The sequence below is a fragment of the Taudactylus pleione genome, unplaced genomic scaffold, assembly GCF_031769625.1.
Source record: "Taudactylus pleione unplaced genomic scaffold, aTauple2 ptg000139l, whole genome shotgun sequence".
NCBI classification, from domain to species: domain Eukaryota; kingdom Metazoa; phylum Chordata; class Amphibia; order Anura; family Myobatrachidae; genus Taudactylus; species Taudactylus pleione.
In genome coordinates this window covers 8,765,142-8,787,770 of record NW_028284541.1, presented here as the reverse complement: position 1 = coordinate 8,787,770, position 22,629 = coordinate 8,765,142, and the positions used below count along the sequence as shown (strand labels likewise).

Below are 22,629 nucleotides of genomic sequence, written 5' to 3'. Positions count from 1 at the left end.
GAGGAAAGCTATTTAGTACACAGTGAACTCTTATCAGGTGCGCTGACTCGGAGGGGTTTTCATGAGAAATCACTCTGAGAAGCCGTGGTGAGAGGTGATATTAATGGGGTAAAATATGATTTATGACAGATACTGTAAGCCCCTAAGATGTCAAGGAAGCTTGTTTGTACTCTGATTACCACTCATGTACTAGAGTTTGTGATAGATCGATGGCTGTGCAATTACTAGTATATTACCCCTGTAATGACAGAAATGCCTGGGGGGAAAAACTACAGATATCATAAGAAAGCCGCAAGTACAAAGTTTACAAATTACAGCACCATGGAAATGAGTGGTATATGTTTGTGGGAATTATGACATTATACAATGTTATACTGTAAAACAAGCTGTATTGTAATAAATGTATTTACCTGGGTCTTCAATGTTGAGGTTCTTAATCAGCCACTGGACAATGTCAGCTCCTAGAAGAATAAAATAGAGAGTAATAGATTTAGTGCAAAGAACAAGATACTGTAAAGTAACCAATGTATCAACAAACACAATATGGCTGTAATTACTATTAAAAAGAACACGAAATCAGCCATTACTAAAACCAGAAGAAATAGGTAATACAGTTAGGCAGGGCCAGATTAACAATGGGGCGGATGGAGCTCCAGCTCCAGGCCTCAACATAAAAATAGGCCCATTGTCATGACAACATGATGTTGAATGGTCATCTGCTCTCCACACGGTCAGCCATAAATCATAAGTAGTAAAATTGTATTTCTATTTACCTCACAAACTTAAGCATTTTTTCTCTATTACATATTTAGGGAGACATTGGGACTGAAAGTATAGGGGGGTACACGCCCACATGGCACTGACCACACCCACACAGCACAGGTCACACCTCCTCTGCTTCTCATAATAGGCCCCCTTGGTCATTTTCAGCTCCAGGCCCATGTGGCCCTGCAGTTAGGGTATGGCTACAATACATGTGCAAAGTAATCTCATGCAGGGCTGTAGAGAGCCTGGCCGGGCCCAGGTAATGGCAAGGGGGCAAGGCCTAATGTAAGGAGGCGTGGCCACACCCCCTGCCAAAAACTAACAAACTATTATCCAGAAGGGGGTGCCAATTCAGTGCGATCGCTCTCCCCCCTCCAATAAGGTGCAGGCAGAAGAGACTACTGCTGAGCTCAGTTGCAGCAGCAGTCACCCTGTCACCCAATGTGTGCTGGCTGCTGCTGCTGCTAACAGGAGGGAAGGGGATGGCTGAGTGGGGGCCCCTCTAGCAAGCCCAGGCCCTGGTAATAAGTATCCGCTCCCCTCCCCATCTCGGCTCCCCTGATCTCATGGTATTTGTGAATAAGTGTTCTATGTGAGACCAGCACCTTCTGATATTTATGCAGAAACAATGAAACAGCTACGATGCAAAAGTGTATTCTGGATCACTCAGAGAAGGCGTATCCTAGCTACAGAACAAACAGCACAAATGTAATGCAACCATTGGTATGGGTATGGTATTTCATTCTAACTCACCAAAGCTACCTATATGCATTTGCCAATCAAATTAATAGATGTAAATATGCAAGAAATTAAATAAATAAAACACTTATCTTTATATGAACACAGACCCAGCCTATATAAAATACCGTAATTTCTCTGACACTCCAAAGGAACATTTAAATAATGCCAGCAATAGCTCCTCCGTGCATGGGGAAGCTAGCTTTTGCTTATTTAAGACGGATACCGGCATTGGAAGTATCGCTGTTGTCCTCTGATCGCTGTTGCCAGCTCGTGCCGATTGTGGGGATCAGAAAAGCAAAACATGCTTTATTACTAAAAATGTTTCTTTAAAAAAAATTGTTTTAAAGTTTCAAATTTAACATTTTTTTTTCTTTTTCTTTTTAATTGAAACTGCTACTGGAAGACCAAATCCAGGCTTTCAGAACTGTACATGTGCGACCCGACTCAGTTGCCTTAGAAAGGCAGAAGAAAACAGTATTTTTGGAACATATTGATAAATACAATGGGCCCTATACCCTGAAATCTAAAAAATATCAACACAAAAGAAAACAGTAATTTATAAATGTATTTTTAAATTCAACAGCCATCTAATTTATAGAACTAGGAAACATGTTTAATCAGAAAATAAAATACTGTATACTGTAACATTCAAAACACGGAGTGTCAACATAAGGCCTGCTTGGGCCCGGAGCTGAAATTTAAAAAGGACCTATTGTGTGCCACCGCAGGGTATGCGACCAGCGCCGTGGGGGTGTGACTAGTGAACCTCGATCTCCTTCACCTTTTCATTTATAATAATAGTGTAATGTGAGACTCTACAAACGAATAAAGGGACACACTCCTAGTTAACATACCCGTAACATAAAAAAAGAAAAAGAAAAATGGCACTTAATGTTATAACGTTAATGTAATTGAGAATCCCGATTACTAAAGAGACTACGGGTCATTTATACCCATTTCACACAGAAAAGCAAATTGACAGATCAAGCATTTGAACCTGGCAAATGCTTTGTGAGACCTCCCCATGAAGCTCTTAAATGAGACTTACCTACTCTTTGGCTGCCCCCTACGGGACGGGAAAGCCAGGTCGGCGTCCTTCTCACAGCAGGGGGCGTGGTATGGCAGTGGGAGTGCAGTGTGGGGGCATGGTGGCTCAGTCACGTCATTGTGGCCCCGCCCCTGCTGTACAGAGCTGATATTACAGGCACTGTAAAGTAGGGATGGGCAGATCGATTCACTGCACTGAGTTGAGCCTCATGGCTCAACTCAGCGAAGTGTCTCGAGACACGGCTCTTTAGATAGAGCAAGCGCTGGAGCCAGCAGGGGAGCCAGCGACTGAGAGTGAGTCGCTGACAGCTCCGCAGCCCAGCACTTCATCTCAGGGTTCTCACTGACTCTCCTGAGTCAGTGAACTCCCCAGGCCCTGCAGTAGCTGTGCGACTCAGTGAGTCGCTGACAGCTCCGCCCCCCAGCAGCCCAGCTCAAGCCTCTGCACTGACTCAGGAGAGTCAGTGCACTCCCCCGAGCTCTGGCAGTAGCTGTGTGACTCAGAGTGAGTCACTGACAGCACCGCCCCCTACACTGCTGATCTGACACAGTGGAGAAGTATAATCAGGTCGGATCAGCAGTGTAGGGGGCAGAGCTGCCATTCACTCTAGCTCCACTGACAGAGAGGCTAGGGGAGGTGACAGAGAGGCTAGGGAGGTGGGTGTCTCGACTCACCAAACACTAGGGATGGGCAGAACGATTCACTACACTGAGTTGAGCCACATGGCTCAACTCTGAAGTGTCTCGAGACACAACTCTTTAGGTTATGCAGTGCTGTAGCCAGCAGGGGAGCCGGCGACTCAGAGTGAGTCGCTGACAGCTCCGCCCCCTACACTGCTGATCTGACACAGTGCACAGAAGTATATTCAGGTCAGATCAGCAGTGTAGGGGGCGGAGCTGTCACTCACTGTAGCTGCCACTGACAGAGAGGCTAGGGGAGGTGGGTGTCTCGATTCACCAAACACTGAGTGACTCGAATCATTCACTCATCTGAATGATTCGAGTCAGTGTGTTGAGACACTCACTCACTAGCCATCTCTACTGTAAAGCGGGGAGCAGGTCTACAATGACGCGATTCAGCCCACTTTTGCTCAGGAAGTGGGTGGCCCCGGGAGGGGGGGGCGGTCTGCAACGGAGGTGGGGGCGGTCGATTCCAGGAGACTTACTTACTCTTCCGATGGACGGGAGCACCACCCGATATTCAGGAGCCCTCTGACCATTCTGGGAGAGCAGGCAAGTATATTCACTTCAGAATGTCCAGCCTCCATGGTATCAGACCTCCCAACATGGAATATGCACAGAAAAGTGCTGGTAAGGAAAAAGCTATATGGCTACTAAGCAATGACAGCAATGTCACATTTAAAATACAAATAAAGTACTGATACAGAGACTGATTCTGAGTCAGAAGTGATGCAGATATTCACGCAAATGTCCGATGTTTTTCAACTGTGCATGCGTCCAAGTAGTTACAAAGTTGCATGTGCCCCACGTTGTGTGCATCCATAGTCAAAGTACCAAATGAGAGGCACCCTATGTTGTTCTGGCCTGTCCAGAAGACAGCAGCAGGAGTCCTATCACCATCTCCTGTGCTGTATTTACCGTAGTGGATATATCCCCTTCTGCTGAGCTCTGCTGCTGTTGGCCGTGGTGGTGTAGCGGCGGTGTGTGACGTCGCGCAGGGGAGTCGCGAAGTGTGTGTGGCGCAGGGAGGGCTTGTAAAGCATAATACTGCGCCGCCATATGTAACAGAATTATGCCCTGTATTTAGACCGAGGGCTGTTCGGCTGGCCTGGCAAGGAGGAGGGGGGGGGGGGGAGAGTTGCCGTGCTGTTGAGTGCAAGGGGCAGCAGATGGCCGCTGCTGGCAGGCTGGAAAAACATTTCTTCTTGTCTCCAGCAGCACACAGCAGGATCTGTGAGTAGTGGGCCTATTTTGATATGGGGCCTGGAGCTGCAGCTCCACCCGCCCCATTGTTAATCCAGCCCTGAGTGGCAACACTGAGTAGATTTGCTATAACACTAGAAATATCACAGATATCTGTAATGTTTACAAAACTTCCCGTTTCCATAATGAGGGCCACATTTATTAACAAACCTAAAAACCAGCGGCATCATTATTTTAGTATCGTAAACAAACAAATATGCCACACTGGTATTCATCATTACTTACCCCTCTGGCGAGATCCAGCAACGTCCTCCTTGTCGGCGGGGTTCTCCGCTCAGCTACTGGCAGCCTATTGCTGCCAGCGACTGACTTCTATGTCACGCGCATGCGCGAGGGTCAGTTGGAGAGAGTGATGCAGTCACAGACAGCAGTAATCCTACATTACCGTTATTTGTTAAATATTGGAAGGATGACATAACCCCTTCAGTGAGTGCTAAAGGGGTTATGTATTGTATGAAAACGGCAATATGGGGTTAATTTCAGCTAAGCTTTTCACAGCTTGTCTCTGATAGCTAATGTCAATTGCTGCCTTAGGGACTTTTTTAGAGTTACAGCCTAGGAGCAAACTCAACTGAAGATATTTGCACCTGGAAAATTCGTGGCACTGTGGACCTCATTCAGACCTGCTCCCAAGCTCCTATGCGCTCGCAAGCGGGTCGATGGTGAGGCCCTGCGCAAGTGCAGCGGCCACAGTGCGCGTGCACTAGCTCCAGAGCGAGTGACAAATTCACTTGCTCCGGGGCTCGCTGCAAAAGGGGAGGCTGTCGATGTTGATCGACAGTTCGCCCCATTTTGTAGGCGGGGAGGGGGGGTAGCCGGACAAACGGAGGCGTCCATGAAGGAACGCCTGCCATTTGTAGGCGACCCTACTGACGTCAGCAGTGATGTCAGTAGGTAGCTTTCTGCTCTGTTAGAGCAGGAAGCTACCTGGGGCTTGCAGAAGACAAGACCCGACCCCAAGGGTCTCATCGCAAGCCCCGATGGTCGCGATGGTCTCGACCATCACCTGGTCATTCGCTAAAGCTGTGGGTGGTCAGGAGGCCAGATTTTAAAGAGGAAGCGCCCGCCCTCATTCAGAGCGAACGCTCGCATTTTGCGGCTCTGAATGAGGTCCTGTGTGAGAAAATAACATTGTGTAACAAATGTTTTGTATCCTGTTTCACAGGAGACTTTGGTATTTCCGAGGGTCATGGGGCAATATTTATCAATATGAGGTGATAAGTTTGATTTTTGGTATCGTAGGATGTTTATAAATCACTTATCGCATCAGTTTATTAACAGAGCCAGCAATCGGGTTTATGTGCAAATGTGGCCCAGCTAGCCGATTTGTGATGTGCACTGGAACTGAAAACCAGCACGTCTAATCGCCGGCAGGGATTGATGCTGGTAATAGCAGTGCTATAAACAACCACAACCACGTGCAGGACGTCTCACCAATGATAAGTAAGTCCCCATATTTCACTCTCTTAATCTTTTTTATTATATATACCTGTATACAGTTTTTTTTTATTGAAAGGCAGTGGTTTAATACATGTTAAGAATGCAATGTGATAACAAACGGTTTATCTGATAGATTCAATAAATACAAACTATTGAAGAATATATATTTAATCAATTTACAGTCATTAGTGTAACATGAATAAAATATCAATAGTTGAATCAGCGCTCAGATAACCAGCAAAACCTCAGGGTCTGACTGCAGACAAAGGAGTCCCACCTTCGAATCCAATACAGAAAATCAAATAGTGCTGCACTCCCTTCCAGTATTGTGTTATAGTTATACAGTATGTCATTCTAATAAGCAAATATGCCAAATAGTCACTTGTATATTGTCCACTCCTTTAAAAAAGAAAACTTGTTGGATGACATTAAGCGATGAAATAATCCTCTTCCTTATTGTCCAAAATATCAGTGTCTATGGGTGTTTGCAGCCTGAATTATTGATAGTCACAATATTCATAGGCTAGTTCTCAGAGCTCCCTAATAATATGAGATATGGTAAGAACTTACCCTTGTTATCTCTATTTCTACGAAGTCCATAGGGTTCCACAGGATACCTTGGGGTATAGGTGATGACGTCAGTCTTCAGGCACCACAGAGTTAAAGTTTTCAGCCTCCCAGGATGCATCTGGGTCCCTCTCCTATACCCCGCCCCCGGGCCAAGGCATCTCAGTTACGTCACAAGCCATAGGCCGGAGGAGGAGAAGAAAGAGAGAGAAGAAAAAAATCTGGACACTCACAAGAATCACATTCTCACCATAGGGAGACGGAAAAAACGGTGACCAGAATAAAGCCCATCTGCAGTACAGGTGCGACAGGGCGGGAGTCCTGTGGAACCCTATGGACTTCGTAGAAATAGAGATAACAAGGGTAAGTTCTTACCATATCTCATATTTTCTACTTCAGGGTCCATAGGGTATCCACAGGATACCTTGGGGATGTCCCAAAGCAGTATCCTTTAAGGGTGGGGACGCTCCTGTGCTGAGAGGAGAATCCGCCGCCCGAAGGAAGCATCCTGAGAGGCAAAGATGTCAAAAGCGTAATACCTCACAAAGGTATTGACAGAAGACTACGTAGCAGCCTTGCAGATCTGAACTGCAGAGGCACCACGTCTAGCTGCAAACGAAGGACCCACAGACCTAGTGGAATGAGCCCTCACCAAGGAGGGAACTGGAAGACCTTCATGAAGATAAGCTTCTGAAATTGCCATACGAATCCAGCCTGCCAAAGTCTACTTTGAAGCAGGCCAACCCTTTTTACGGAAGCCATAGAGGACAAACAAGGCGTCCGACTTCCTAAAAGAAGAAGTGCGATCAACATAAATTCTCAATGCCCGCACAACATCCCAAGTGGCGTCACCCACTGAAAGTCCAGGTGAATTGAAAGCCGGCACAACAATTTCTTCATTGATGTGAAAACTGGATACCACTTCGGGAAGGAATCCCGGACGAGTGTGAAGCACCGCCCTATTCCTATGAAAATTCAGAAAAGGGGGTCTACAAGAGAGAACCCCTAAATCCGACATCCGTCTGGCCGAGGCAATGGCCAGAAGGAATATGGTTTCAGCTGTAAGCCATTTAAAGTCCACTGAGTCCAGTGGTTCAAACGGCGGTCCCTAGAGAACTCTCAGGACCACAGCCCAATTCCAAGGCGCCACCGGTGGAACAAAAGGTGGCTGAATGCGAAGAACACCTCGCATAAAGGTGTGCACATCAGAGAGCGCAGCAATCCTACGATGAAACCAGACTGACAGGGCAGACACCTGCACTTTCAGAGAAGCCAGGCGAAGCCCATGATCCAGTCCAGCCTGTAGGAAAGCCAACACCCTAGACAGGCGGAACTCCCTAAGGGAATAACCTCTAGGTCTACATCACCGGAAGAAAGTATGCCACACACGATGGTAGATTCTTGCCGAGGAAGGTTTACAAGCTCTTAGTATGGTTTGCACCACGGAGCTAGAAAAACCCTCTGGACCTTAGCATGACCGTTTCAACAGCCACACCGAGTCAGGTCCGGGTGAAGACAAGGACCCTATGACAGCAGATTCAGTCGTAATGGTAACCTCAGAGGAACGTCTACTGACAGACTCTGGAGGTCGGAGAACCAGTGCCGTCTGGGCCACTCGGAAGCTATCAACAGTAGCGTACCTCCTTCTTGATTTGAATTTCCGTAATACCCGCGGAAGAAGGGAAAACGGAGGGAAAAGGTAGGCAAACTGGAACATCTACTAGACGGACAGGGCATACACCAGAGACGCCTTTTCGTCTCATGTTCGAGACCCGTACACCGGCAACTTGTTGTTGTGCCGGGACGCCATGAGGTCTATCTCTGGAAGACCCCACTTGTCCACCAGACTCCGAAAGACGTCCTGGTATAAAGACCACTCTCCCGGTTCCTCCTTGCTGGTTTAAATAGGCCACCGTGGTGGCGTTGTCCGACGGGACCTGCACAGGGTGACCCTGGAGAACCGGCTGTGCCCGCTGGAGAGCTCTTGACACCGCATGGAGCTCCAGAATGTTTATTGGAAGCTCCGCTACCGCCCGAGTCCACCTGCCCTGAAACAAGTGTGGACCCGTGACAGCTCCCCAGCACCGGAGACTGGCGTCCGTTGTTAACAGGACCCAGTTCGCCACCCAGAACGGGCGTCTGCAAACACCAGGTTAGAGACAGGCGAACATCCGGAGTGAGCCCCATCGTCTGGGACTTGAGACACTGAGGCAATCCATTCCATCTGGACCGGATCAATAGCAGCAGAGGTTTGGAGTGAAATTGGGCGTACTCCACCATGTCGAATACCGACACCATTGAGCCCAATAATCTCTTTGCCAAGTGTGTCGACACTCGACGACACTGCAGACAACTGCGCACCCTCAACTATAAAGCAAGGATCTTTTCCTCCATCACAAAGATCCACTGCTGCCTGGAGTCCAATAAGGCCCCGAGGTGCAGGATCCTCTGAGATGGGGTGAGAGTGGACCTCTGCCAGTTTGTCAACCAGCCGTGACGTTGCAGTACCGCAATCGTCAGATCCAGATGGTGTAAAAGAAACTCTGGAGACCCCGCTATCAACAGGAGGTCGTCCAGATAAGGCAACAGTCGGACTCCCTGCGTCCGCAGGAGAGCCGCCATGACCTTGGTGAATACCCGTGGAGCAGTCACCAGGCCAAAAGGCAGTGCCCGGAACTGGAAATGTTCGTTGCAGATTGCCAATCTGAGGAACTGCTGATGGCGCAAAAAAATAGGGACATGCAGGTAAGCGTCCTGGATGTCCAATGACACCATGTAGTCCCCAGAATAATGGACCGCAGGGTCTCCATCCGAAACAGAGGCACCCTCAAGGACTTGCTGAGGGCCTTTAGGTTTAGTATTGAACGGTAAGACCCATTGGGTTTCTGCACCAAAAATAGAATGGAATAGAAACCCAGGCCCCTCTGGGAAATTGGAACATGCACTGCGACCAGCACCGGGCGAACTGAAGCAGGCGCCCCCCACTTTGGGGTCCCCCAAAAGGAGGCCTGGACCGTCAGGCCGCAGGTTTGTTATCTGACCTAGGAGCCGGACATCTGGTACTCCAGACCTGATTCTTGGGCTTGGACAATTTCTTGGCCCCAGCCTGCCGTGGACAGGACTGTACTTTAGGCCTACCTTGGGCCCTGTGAGGCCAAAAGGACGACCCACCAGCACTAGAAAGAATCGTAGCAGACAGAAGACATGCAGATTTTGCTGCTGCCAACGTAACTACAATTTTGTCCAGATCTGGACCAAATAGTACCTGTCCAGACCTTCTAATCCCTTTTTGGAATCCGCGTCCGCTTTCCAAGAACGCAACCATAAGGTGCGACGAGCAGCCACGGCTGCAGAGGAGATCCTAGAGGTGAGCATACAAATATCTAAGGCCGCTTCATTAATGTAAGTGGCCGAGTCTCGGAGATTGCCCACCAACTCGGTCTGTTCAGCCGAACAGTCAGAGTCCAAAGACGCCTCCAAATTATCCGCCCAGCGCTCCATAGCTCTGGCTACCCAACACACGGCCAGAGCCGGTCTGGATGCTTCCCTGCAAGGGAATAAACGGCTTTGAGGCAGATCTCCACCTTGCGGTCAGTGACATCCTTCAAGGATGACATCGAAGGCATAGGCAATGTGGCACTTTTGACTAGGCGTGTGACATGTGAATCCACTTGCGTAGGGGATTCCCGCTTAGAAAAATAATTGACCGCAAACGGATAAGCCACGGCTAAGCGTCTCTGGGGCTGAAACAGTTTACCTGGATTTTTCCACGCCTCCTCTAAATGATCCACTAATTGATCAGAAAGAGGGAACACCGTAGCCTCACCCTTAATATCCTTAAAAAGGCATATATGAATGTGGCCACCAAAGGATCAATATCCTCAATAACTAAAGCCGAGCGGACCGCTCGAATAAGACCAGGGATATACACCTTGGACTTAGCGTCCGGCTCTTTGGTACGGAGAGGTTCTTGGTCAGATAGATCCAGAATCTCCCCATGATCTGACGTCTCATCGTCATCCCCATAAGGAGCAGATAAAGACGCCACCGGCCGTTATGAGGCCGCAACACAGACTCCCCCTGTAAAACATCGGACAAATGCTGAACCGATATAGTTAAGAGTATTAACCCACGCAGGCTCCGGAGAAACCTGGGAAGGGACAGGGAGACTGTGGGGTACCATCAATTGTCTCGGGAACTCCCGCATGGGTGACGACACCACTGACTGCTGGGACAAACCCGTCTGGGTAAACGCAGGTGGCGGAGCTAGCTGGCCCACAAGGGTTGTAAGCGCCTTAGCGAAACAAGCCCAGGGAGGTTCCTGTACCGGGACCGTGACCATAATCGGCCGTGACAGTGCCAGGCACTGGGGGCATAACCCCTCCGCGTTACCCTCTCCCTTCGCTATTGGTACCTTACATTTAGTACACATGAGCTGGAGAGGAAAATCAGTCTCAGACATGATGGTAAGTATGTGACACTCACACCTATACGTATTGGTATAGTGTGAATAACACCCTGCACACCGCGCACCGCAAGGGCTTTGAGCAGAGCAAGATCAGGGACAGTAATAAAGCTGACAGTAGAAAGTGAAAGTACAGACAGCAGGCTAGCAGTTCAGTCACATACAATGCAGAAGAAACAAATCCCTGCACTATTAGCGCTGATTCTCAACTACTCAGACCCTCAGGCTGGTAGGACTCAGCGCTGCATACACTGACCTGTGACAAACAGAGGAGAGGTATGCTGGGGGACCCAGACCGCAATGCCACCGCTCACAGGCTTCCAGCAGTGTTCACCATGCTTTAAAGATGGCCACCGAGGAGCAGAAGATGAAGGAGGCCGGCCTGGGGAGGACAGCTGACACACTGTGGCCAATCAGGCAGAGCAGAGAGGCTGTGTGCAGCAGGGGAGGCGCCGGCTGTGAGACAGGGAAAGCGCGCTCCCCTGGCATGCATTTAACCCCTGGGACGCCGCAGCGCATGCCGCTCAGCAGCGGCCCGCTGTCCCAGGGGGTAGTGGAAGCGCAGGTTGGTCGCCTGGCTCCACGCTGCAGCCAGTCCCCAGGGAGCCCCCTGCCTGGGGACTCAGGACCATGTGACCAGCAGGGACCCACCGCGGGACCCCGCTGCTTACCTGCATCCCCTTGGATCCGGCCATGGTCCAAAACATCTGGGGACACCGCTAGCCGTGACCCCAGATGTCTACCAGCATCCCCGGATCAGTACCGGCGTTCTGGTACCGGCGGGGTGTAGGGGAGACGGCATGGACGTCAGTACTGACTGTCCATGCTGTACTCCCAGATGTGCAGCCAGCGCTGCCTTTAAAAGAAACTTCAGGGGCTCTTCATAGCCCCCCTCTGCACAGTGCCTCCGACTCCGGCCAGGCACCGACGAAACTGAGATGCCTTGGCCCGGGGGCGGGGTATAGGAGAGGGACCCAGATGCATCCTGGGAGGCTGAAAACTTTAACTCTGTGGTGCCTGAAGACTGACGTCATCACCTATACCCCAAGGTATCCTGTGGATACCCTATGGACCCTGAAGTAGAAAATAAAATTCTGATTTCATCATAAATAGGTTCACCGCAAAAGATACGGGATGTAGTCAGCTGACCGGCCGCCAGTAAATGCCGACGCAGATATCCCGACAAGGGAGTTAAGATAGGCGTCGACGCCTATCTTAATCCCGACGCTGGAAAGCAGACGGACGGATGCAAGAACGAGGTAAGTCCGAGGTGCCCGTCCTCTTAGCCGCGGGGAGGGGGGGGGGGGGGGGAGTTAGGACAGTTAGCGTTAAGTTTTTTTTTGGGGGGGGGGAGTTTAGGGTTAGGCACCCCTAGGGGGGAGGGTTAGGGTCAGGCACAACTAAGGTTTAGGCACTATGGGGGGAGGCTTAGGTTTAGGCAGGAAGGAGGGGGACTTAGGTTCAGGAACTAACGGGAAGGGTTGGCGTTAGGGTGTGGGGTGGGGAGGGTTAGAGTTAGGCTGTCTGAAGGAAGGGTTAGGAGGGAAGGGTAAGTATAAATACCCGACCCCTGTCAGGATACCAACTATCGGGATGCCACTGTCAGTATCCTGAAAGGAGGCATCCTGACAGCTGGTATATCATACCGATTCCAAAAGATACTCCTCCTTTATGCAAATAGCTTCAATTAGTGTAACAATTATTTCATAACACACTCAAAAGAGGAACAATTGGGAAATAAGAGGCAAAAATTAGGGAAATAAGAGGGGGCGGAAGAGAAATTGGAACCAAAGGAAGCACAGTATGGGGGATCTTAGTGCAGAACATGCTGCCATTCCATAATATATAAACAATGTCATTTTCCTATAGTATTTGTATGATATGCACAAGAAATATTCTTTCATCCTGTAGAAATGTCCCAAATTAATATGTGTGAAATCTCTTAGCTCGTATTTCTTCTCCTCTCCCGTAATATTTGTTACTAAGAATATCTCTTTTATTTGGCTGCCAAGGACAGTACAATAAGGGTTCAATCAAATCAAGACCCAGCATGTTTCTTCCTCTTCGGCTATAAAGTATTGCGGGAGCCAGGAGGTTTGAGCAGCGAGAATGCTTTTCACAAAGGTAAAGTGCAGGCTTTTGCAGGTCAATAGATCCAATTTTTATATCTTACATCTCAAAGAAAGACAGCAGACTACTTGGATTTTAAAGAATAAAATTACACACTAATATAGCTTTTTAGGGCAAGTAAAGTCTATTTCACCCTGCATTGGTATTCAATGCAAAAACAACATCCTGTGACTCAAATGTTTTTTTTGATAATCTCCAGTAAGTATATTTCAACCTCATATTTAACATGACATAAACAAAAATATTTGCTCACTAAGCTTAAAGGACCAGCGCTATTTCTATACCAAAAGGTGATCCCATTTGATAATTAGGATGGCCACTGACTTCACATGAATCGTCAAGTGCCGGTTGTGTTGTGACTGGGTGTGTGTAAAATTGGAAGGGGGGAAGGGGGTTGCTTTGTTGACAAGTGCATGGTTGGTGTCTACATGAATAGGGCCTGCTGTCTTCCTAGTGTTTGGCTATTATAGAAATCTTGCAGTTAGTCTGGTCCAAGCACTGGTCAGTGAAAATATAGTGTCCATATGTGCATCATAAGTAACATAAGTATTGTTAATACTTTTCTTCGACTTCTCCTCAGAGACAATTGTAACAATATCTGACTTTGCTGGTCGATGGTTTGTCAATGACTATATCAGTTCCTAATGGTGTATTAGTGGAAATCCATAGAAAGAAATGGATTTGGGACAGAAGCGCTAAGAAAGTTAACACATTCCCCTCCTTCACCTGTGTAGTAACACATTATCCTCCCTCACCTGTGTAGTAACACATTATCCTCCCTCACCTGTGTAGTAACACATTATCCTCCCTCACCCGTGTAGTAACACATTATCCTCCCTCACCCGTGTAGTAACACATTCCCCTCCCATATCTGTGTAGTAACACATTTCCCTACCTCATCTCAATAGTAATACATTCCCCACTCACTGCTGTTGTAATGCTGGGTACACACTGGCCAACATATCGGCCATTCAATGCCAGCGAGGTCATCTGTCACTTGCAGCTATGCGGCATCCAAGCACTGTTGAGAGAGGTTGGGTCAGTCTAGCAGCTCGGAAAGCATTGGACACGCCCCCAGTGTGATGTGTAATGGGGGGTACTGAGGCGTGGCTTTGCCCCCAACATTACACGCAATGGGTATATGGCATGCAGACATGACCCCATTTTATACTATTCTGCACTATATCATACCTCCCAACTGTCCCGATTTCAAGAAAAGATATATCAAGGATATCAATTTTTTTTACTGTAAAGTAGGTGACAAAGTCAAGGGCAGAGAGTAAGGAGGGGAGGAGAGGAAGGGAAGGGCAGAGGAGGGAGTGGAAAGTGGCAAAGAGACGCCGAGGGTTTGAGGACTGGGAAGAGATGAGGTTCTTAAAATATGATTGTTTGGCGAGTGACAGGGCAGCACTGTAGGATGAGAGAATACATTTGAAATGAAGGAAGTCTGCCCTAGAGCGTGATTTCCTCCACTGACGCTCGGCAATTCGTGAACACTCTTGCAGGTATGTGGTGTATTTGGAATGCCAGGGTTGTTGTGCGGATCTGCAAGGGTGAGTAGTTATTGCCGGTGCAGAAGTACGGGAGGCATTGTACAGGGCAGGAGAGAGAAAGGATAGGGGAGAGAAGCAAGTCCAGCAGGGAGGAAAAAGCAACAGTGTAAATAGCCTCAATGTTACGCTTAATAATGGTAGCCTTAGGAGGTAGAGGGGGGAAGGAGAGAGGGATAGGTTACAATAGAGAAGGTGATGGTCAGAGAGGAGGAAATGTTGGGAGGTATGCTATATGGTGTGCATGTTACTGTCCTGCTGTAGCATTAACTTTCTGAATTTGAATCCCAATAACTGCTAGCTATATAATGAAACATAGCCAAATTCAAATCCAAGTCAGAGGTTTGGTACACAGGTACATAAAGAGGGTTGCAAGTAAGGATTTAGCATGTAGCCAGGGGCATACGAGCTGCAAGGGTCATACAAAGCTAATGTCCAGGAAATCCAATAGGCACAGAAGCATGTAGACAGTGGCGTCACAAGGGGGGTGCGGGCCGCACCCGGGTGTCACCCTTAAAGGGACAGGAGCCGGGTGCTGCACTGTAGAATTACATGCAGCACTCGGGTCCTGTCACAGGGAGGGAGCCGGCACTACAAGTACACTGGTCCCAGGGGGCAGCCCGCAACTCCAGGACTCCCCGGAAACAGGGCTGGCAACAGAAATCCCAGGGCCCGATACACTGATGTACAGTATCTGGGGGCCCCACCATCACACCACCACCCCCGATCCCGCACATCCCTCCCCTGCATGTGTGATATGTGAAGTATGATAATGTTAACTGAAAGATATACCAACCTTTAAATAAAATAAAAATACACTATGAGTTACCACACTGTCTCTCTGTTGCTAACGATGCAGGCTGCAGTTCTTGTCTTCCGTCTCTTGGAAGGTCTTCTTGATGACTGTGCTGTGGATGCCTCAGGGGTAGAAGGGATGGTGTCTGCAGCCAGCCATCCTCAGTCCTCAGCCTCTCATCACCTTCCTGAAATTCAGCCTCTCATCACCATCCTAAGTCCCCAGCCCCTATCAACTTCTGCCCCCAGCCCACCATCACCTTCCTCTGTCCACAGGCACCAATACCTCCCTCTGCTTCCAGCCCGTCACCTTCACCCCAGTCTCCATCACCTTCCTCTGCCCCCAGCCTCCCTCATCTTTCTCTGCCCCTTCACCTTCCTCTGCTTCCAGCCCGTCACCTTCTGCCCCAGTCTCCATCACCTTCCTCTGCCCCCAGCCTCCCTCATCTTTCTCTGCCCCCTTCACCTTCCTCTGCTTCCAGACCATCACCTTCTGCCCCAGCCCCCATTACCTTCCTCTGCCCCAGCTTCCCTCATCTTCCTCTGCCCCAGCCTTCTTAATCTTCCTCTGTCCCCTTCACCTTCCTCTGCTTCCAGCCTATCACCTTCTGCCCCAGCCCACATCACTTTCCTCTCCCCCAGCCTCCTTCACCTTCTTCTGCCCCCAGCCTCCTTCACCTTCCTCAGCGTCCAGCCCTTGTTACCTTCTGCCCCAGCCTATCACCTACCTCCGTCCCCATCCCCATCCCTAATGGCAGCTGCAACTCCTTACCATCGCGGTGGCACAGCCTGCCTGGTGGTCGCCCGGGGATCAGTCCACTTCCGCCCGGGCAGGGAAGATGTGCAGCGATGTCACCTATGATGTCATGCCGCCGTGTTGCAGAGTTAAAGATCATTTCTGACCCAGGCTGCAGCAGAACCACATGGAAGAGCCCAGCGCTGCCCGAGCCAGGCTACAAGGGCCCTGGTGCTGGGGCTGGATGGTGGCTATGGGTCCTGGCGGCCGTAGATGGAACAGTGAGTCTGCTGTCCACGGCCCTGTGTTATGTCTGTCTGGACCTCAGGGCCTGAAACGGGTGTCCTCTTAAGCTGGCCACACATCTACAGATTATCTGTCCAACCAGCCAACTAGTTGATTGGTTGGAATGAAAATCTGGTAAGGTATGAAAGCAAATGACAAGCAGCAATTTCCTCCCAAATGCCGGAAAATGGACAAAAACTTTTGTTTGAACAAATTGTTTAGATCAAACATTTAACAAACTTGTCTGAAGACCATTTTCATCAGTTTTCTGGCATTTAGGAGCAAATTGCTGATCATCATTTACTCCCATACGTTACCAGATTTTCATTTCAAATAATCAACCAGTTGGCTGGTTGGATAGATAATCTTTAGATGTGTGGCCAGCTTTAGTCCCCACCTGTCGCCGGGCCTGCCCGGAGAGACTAAAACCGGGGTTCGTGTGCATGGCCCCGCCCCCAGATACAAGGCCACACCTCCTTGGTATGAAGCCACTTCCCCATTCCCCACGCGCACTGCTAAAAACATGCACACTCCTAACCGCACCGGGTGCATCAAAAGGTAGGGACGCCACTGCATGCAGAACAATGATAAGACCACAATAATCATGCAAAGGTACAGTAGTACGAACTTCCTGCTTTATATACCCACAGTGTGCAGGGGATTGGCTGTGATCAGGAAATGGCCCGAGAGCACGTACATTGCAGGATGCTTAGGAATACCAAACAGAAGTCAGAAGAACCTACAGAAAGTGCAATGGCTCAACTAGCAGGAACTCATGTTCACAACTCACAAAGTCCCACATCGCGCCTTCAGGTAGGGTTAGATAGGGATAGTAGTGACCGCTCTATATGCAGTCTGCGGACTTCTACCAAGCGGGACTTCGGATCTCCCAAGGCCCCACCCTTGTCCCCAATTAATCCTAAAAGGCTATAAATATTTTATTGCTATATTTTATCTTTTTTACAGCATATTGCTCTTTATATCTATTGAAGTCTTTGCTTTCTTTTAGTAGCGCTCATGTTTTAACTTTTTATAGTTATATATTCTATCAACCTGTTTATTGTCGATCTTTTGTATCTAACCCATCAAAATAGTTTTCTTTCATCTGCAAAGATAAATGACCTGAGAGGATGAGTAAAAGGAAATGATGTAGATTTAACTTGGATGGTGATAATTTGTGTAGGGTAGAGGCACTCTGCTGTTATAGCACTTGTGAGCTACAGCTGGTAGAATATGAATCATGAAGAGCGGTTTATAAAAAAAAAAATCACAGCAATTTCTGTGATTGTTGCTACGGGAAGTAAAGCACCAATTGTTTTTGCCTTTAGAAAAATTGCAGCTTTAAATTCCAGAGGAAAAAAATCACAGAGGATCAGCAATTTTGTCAAATGACACTTTAATACGTGTGTAGGAATCTGAAATGCCTGTTCCTATAGGCTCAGATGCCCTAATGCTTAGGTTATTTAGTATTTTTTACTCCTCTGTCTTAATATACATACACGAGACACCTGCAAGCTACACCTGTTAGGTACAATAACTTGATGATATGGGGACGGTTTAATGCCCATATCCCCCATCTGTGTCAAATAAAAATAATTGATCCCTCATTTAATAAGGTAGTTGTTTAGTTGAAAAAATTAGACCTTATTGGGCTCCCACATTCTTCCTACACATTGTAAGCGTTTAAATCGAGACAGCGAAAATAAAAAGAAATATAAAGCAAATTTTCTTGCCAAAGCCTACACATACAATCCTGCTTTGTATTATTTTGGTAAGGTGGAATATTGGCGAAACAAGAACCACAAAGTATTTATTAGTGGTGTTTATAAGATGAAAAATAAATCATATTTACTTTTGGTTCCCTTTCTTAAAATTTCAATAAAAAACACATATTACTAAATACAAAGTCTTCTAAAAAAACAAAAAAAAAACCCAAATGCTTTATAATTGGTGTGGGTACCGTATAAAAAATATCAGTGCTACTGATGATGGCATGTGACGAGCGATAGCGTCAGAAAATAGCCTCAGCACAGGGGTGAGAAAGCCCACAGTAGCAAAGGGGTTAATCCAATTATCTAATCAACTGATTAAGTGGCATTGACACAATGCATAAAAGCATGCAGACATGGGGCCTGATTCAGCAAGGATCGCAACTGCAATTGCAATAGTGATTATGCACACAATCTCATTGCGAAGATATGCTAATCCATTGCCATCGCTATGCCGTCGCAGCACTACATAAGGACGCCCACCTTACCTTACACACATCTGTAATGTTTAGCAAGACTGCAAAACCATCGAGCACCAACGCAGCCTCACGCACACTTGCACCTTATTCAGAAATTGCTAACCTCGTCGCACGCTGTGAGAACACAAGCTGCGTATGGCATCGCAGTGGATAATTTATGCACACCCATGCAACGGCGTTCAAACGCACTGTCACGCCTACGTTTCGTCTACCACCCCCCCGTCACCTAAGTAAAGCATCCTGAGGACATTTATGTGTGGGGTTGATTTTCAGCCAAGGGAGTGGGCTCACTCACAATTTTGCCTAAGAACACAGCCATGAATAAAGAATGGTACCAAAACCAAGAGCAACTTCTCTCAACCATCCAATAACAATTTGGTGATGGACAATGCCTTTTCCAGCATGATGGAGCACCTTGCTATAAGGCAAAAGTGAAAAGTGGATCAGGGAACAAAACATCAACATTTTGGGTCCATGGCCAGGAAACTCCCCAGACCTTAATCCCATTGAGAAATTGTGGTCAATCCTCAAGAGGCGGGTGGACAAACAAAAACCCACAAATTCGGACAAACTCCAAGCATTGATTAGGCAAGAATGGGCAGCCATCAGTCAGTATGTGGCCCAGAAGCTGAGTGACAGCATGCCAGGGCGAATTGCAGAGGTCTTGAAAAAGAAGGGTCAACAGTGCAAATATTGACTCTTTGCATAAACTCAATGTAATTGTCAATAAAAGCCTTTGACACTTATGAAATGCTTGTAATTTTACTTCAGTATACCATAGCAACATCTGACAAAAAGGTCTAAAAACACTGAAGCAGCAAACTTTGTGAAAACCAATACTTGTGTCATTCTCAAAACTTTTGGCCATGGCTGTACATTCAATGAACAGAATTTGCTGTAAAGTTGAAATATGTCCTAGAGGTGGCGCTGTTGAACACCGTCAACTTGATAAAAATAGCACAAGAGATTACAGGTGCTTTCAGGGATTCAGTACAAAACTAAATATTATGTTACAGGAAGCAGTATCAGCATTCACCACTGACTTATTGATTTTTAGATGTTTATTTTTTAATCATTATCCCTGTAAGCACTGTGAAACTGCAGAGTGACAAGAGTTGTAAATGGATGATGATACATTTTCAAATCAATTAATAGACATATAGTGTTAGTATGTACAGTACATGCATACATTAATCACGTCTGTCCCTTCCATGATGCTATGTATTGGCAGCTAGAGTGAAATGTGAATTATGTAGATATTGTATATACTCTGGGGCTCGTGAGTCTGAGGCATTTGTTCCCTGAACGTTAGCAGAAAAGCAGAACACATTTGTGTGCATATGCTCAGTCAGACGTATGTGTCTCAAGATGTGTCGGGGCCTTCAACAATAGCATATGCACAAGATTTATGCCAAGAGCAACAAGTTGTGTCACTATATTTCTGACCAAAGCAATAATGTAATCAAGTGTCATATACACAAGAGAAAATAGTATCATTAATAATAATAATATAATAATAAGCCTTTGCTGACGCAGTCCAAATGGAAATAGAAGTCTGCGACTTCATATAAACATAGCAGCCCCACTAATGAATTAGGTATTATTAGTTGGGGAAGTGAATCTGCAAACATCTAATCAAAAGCAGCTAGTTAGTCCTCAGCACCAGGCCGTCTGGGGATCGGTGTGAAATACCACCGGACGCAGTTCAAATCCCGACGCTGGAAGACCGGCAGTGAAGATCCCGACAGGTAAGTATTTTAAGTATTCACTAACCTTACCTCCCCCTAACTCTAACTCCCCCTTAGGGGTGCCTAACCCTAACCTCCCCCCAAGTGCCTAACTGTAACCCCCCCTGTAAGTGCCTAAACCTAACCCCCCCTTCCCCGCAGCCTAAACCTAAGTCTCCCAGGGGGGTGCCTAACCCTAACCTCCCCCCAAGTGCCTAATCCTAACTCCCCCGTAAGTGCCTAAACCTAACCCCCCCTTCCCCGCTGCCTAAACCTAACCCTCCCTTACGGGTGCCTAACCCTAACCTCCCCCCCAAGTGCCTAATCCTAACCCCCCCCGTAAGTGCCTAAACCGAACCCCCCCTTCCCCGCAGCCTAAACCTAAGTCTCCCGGGGGGGGTGCCAAAACCTAACCCGCCCTTCACCTAGCTTAACCCTAACTCTCCCGGGGGGGTGCCTAACCCTAACCTCCCCCCGGGGGTGCCTAATCCTAACCCCCCCTTCCACTGGCTTAACCCTAACCCTCCCGGGGGGGTGCCTAACCCTAAGTCCCCCCCCCGGGAGCCCCTAACCTAACCCTCCCCTGTCCACACCCGCCACCCGGCTTACCTCGATCGGTATGCCGGGCGTCGGGCTCCCGGCGTAGGTAAAATGACAGGCGTCAGGATTTCGACACCTATCATTAGACCCCTGCCGGGATTAGAAAGTCGGGAAGCCGGCGGTCGGCATTTCGACCGTCGGCTTCCTGACTGCATCCCCCTCCTGCACTTGCAACAGGTATTGCTCCTAACAGATGGATGTAAGGACTGACTGAGAGATGGATGCAGTCCCGATAGTTATGTAGATGAGCGATGTTTTGCTACTGTGTATGCAGCACCAATGGGATCATTGCCGTTTGCAATTGTGTACAGAATCGATAACACTTGAGAAGGGGTTTGCGTTCCCTGGGCATTTCAGGGTGGAGATTGGGAGGTGACCTAAAGTGATCACAAAAAGGGGCAGCTTCATGGGCGTGTTATAGGAGTGTCATGGGTGTGTCAGGGGCGTGTTATGGGAGTGTCATGGGTGTGTCAGGGGCGTGTTATGGCAGTGTCATGGGCGTGTTATGGGAGTATCAGGGGCGTGTCTGAGAACGCTGCTGCATTCCCAATCACAAATCCACTGATTCAGAGGCCATGTTTAGTTGGATTAGAGGAGAGTAACTAGAGTACATCCTAGGCTACTGCAAATGTTCATGGTGCAACCGATGTTGATGTATTTACAATCTCTATGGCAAATGCAAAGACCACACAGTCTGAAAGTGCACGTCTCACCGCTTGTACACAGTACATCGCACCGCCCTCATAAAGGAAAAACTGAGACTAGCATTTGCGTATTGCGAGAGTGGCTGCGACAGCGGGCTGCATTACCCACCATTTCTGAATCAGGCCCATACATCTGTGTCCATGTCTCCTCTCTTGCAACACACCCTGCCCAAGTTTTCCTTTCAGTTCCCAGACCCTGGCTCCACCTCTCTAGTCGCTAATTTACGATACCACTATATCTGCATATGGACGTAATTGTACACATTGGGCCTGATTCAGAGATTTACACTAATGCAATCGCAACTGCGATCTCTCACGGTTCACAATTGCGAAAATATGCTCATGCCTTCCAAAGCTTACCCGAGCATAGAGACGCCCACTGCTGCTGTCTTATATCCGTCTGACGACGTGCAACAGCATAAACATCGGGAACAGTGACACAGATCAGGCAGCCATGCAGCTTCTGAGCCAAGTCTGACCTGTCTCACACACTGCAGCTCTCCTGACACGCTGAGAGTCCCCATGCTGCAAAGGAGATCGCAATGGCTAATTTATGCACGCCCATGAAATGGTGTATAAGCAGTCAGACACGCCTGTGTTTCTTTGACCACCATCTGCTTACCTCGCCCAAATGCTGACTACCCGTCACGCACTTTGCGAGTGAATTATCTGTGCGAGTGTAATCGCAAACCAATCTCTGTGCGTGCGCAGTACAGGTTGCACACATGCGCAATGGCTAAAAATCGCTCAATCTGCGTGTATATTGACTATGCGTAAATCTCTGAATCAAGCCCATTACTTGTGAACAGCAGATATGCTCATGTATGTCTATGAGCCCTTAGCACTTGAAGTGCTTATCTCAGGGGTGTTCTGCAATCTTGCACT

At 48.0% G+C, this 22,629-nt stretch overlaps 1 protein-coding gene across 2 annotated transcripts in view; it reads right to left on the bottom strand.

Moving 5' to 3' along the window:
• The window catches only part of LOC148522809 (regulator of G protein signaling 6), a 467,525-nt gene that overhangs the window by 104,580 nt on the left and 340,316 nt on the right, over positions 1-22,629 (bottom strand). For both annotated transcript variants that reach the window (XM_088473778.1, XM_088473779.1), the window contains exon 4: positions 411-461. In XM_088473778.1, the coding sequence (XP_088329904.1) occupies positions 411-461 (51 nt within the window). The remainder of the gene's footprint in view (positions 1-410; positions 462-22,629) is intronic.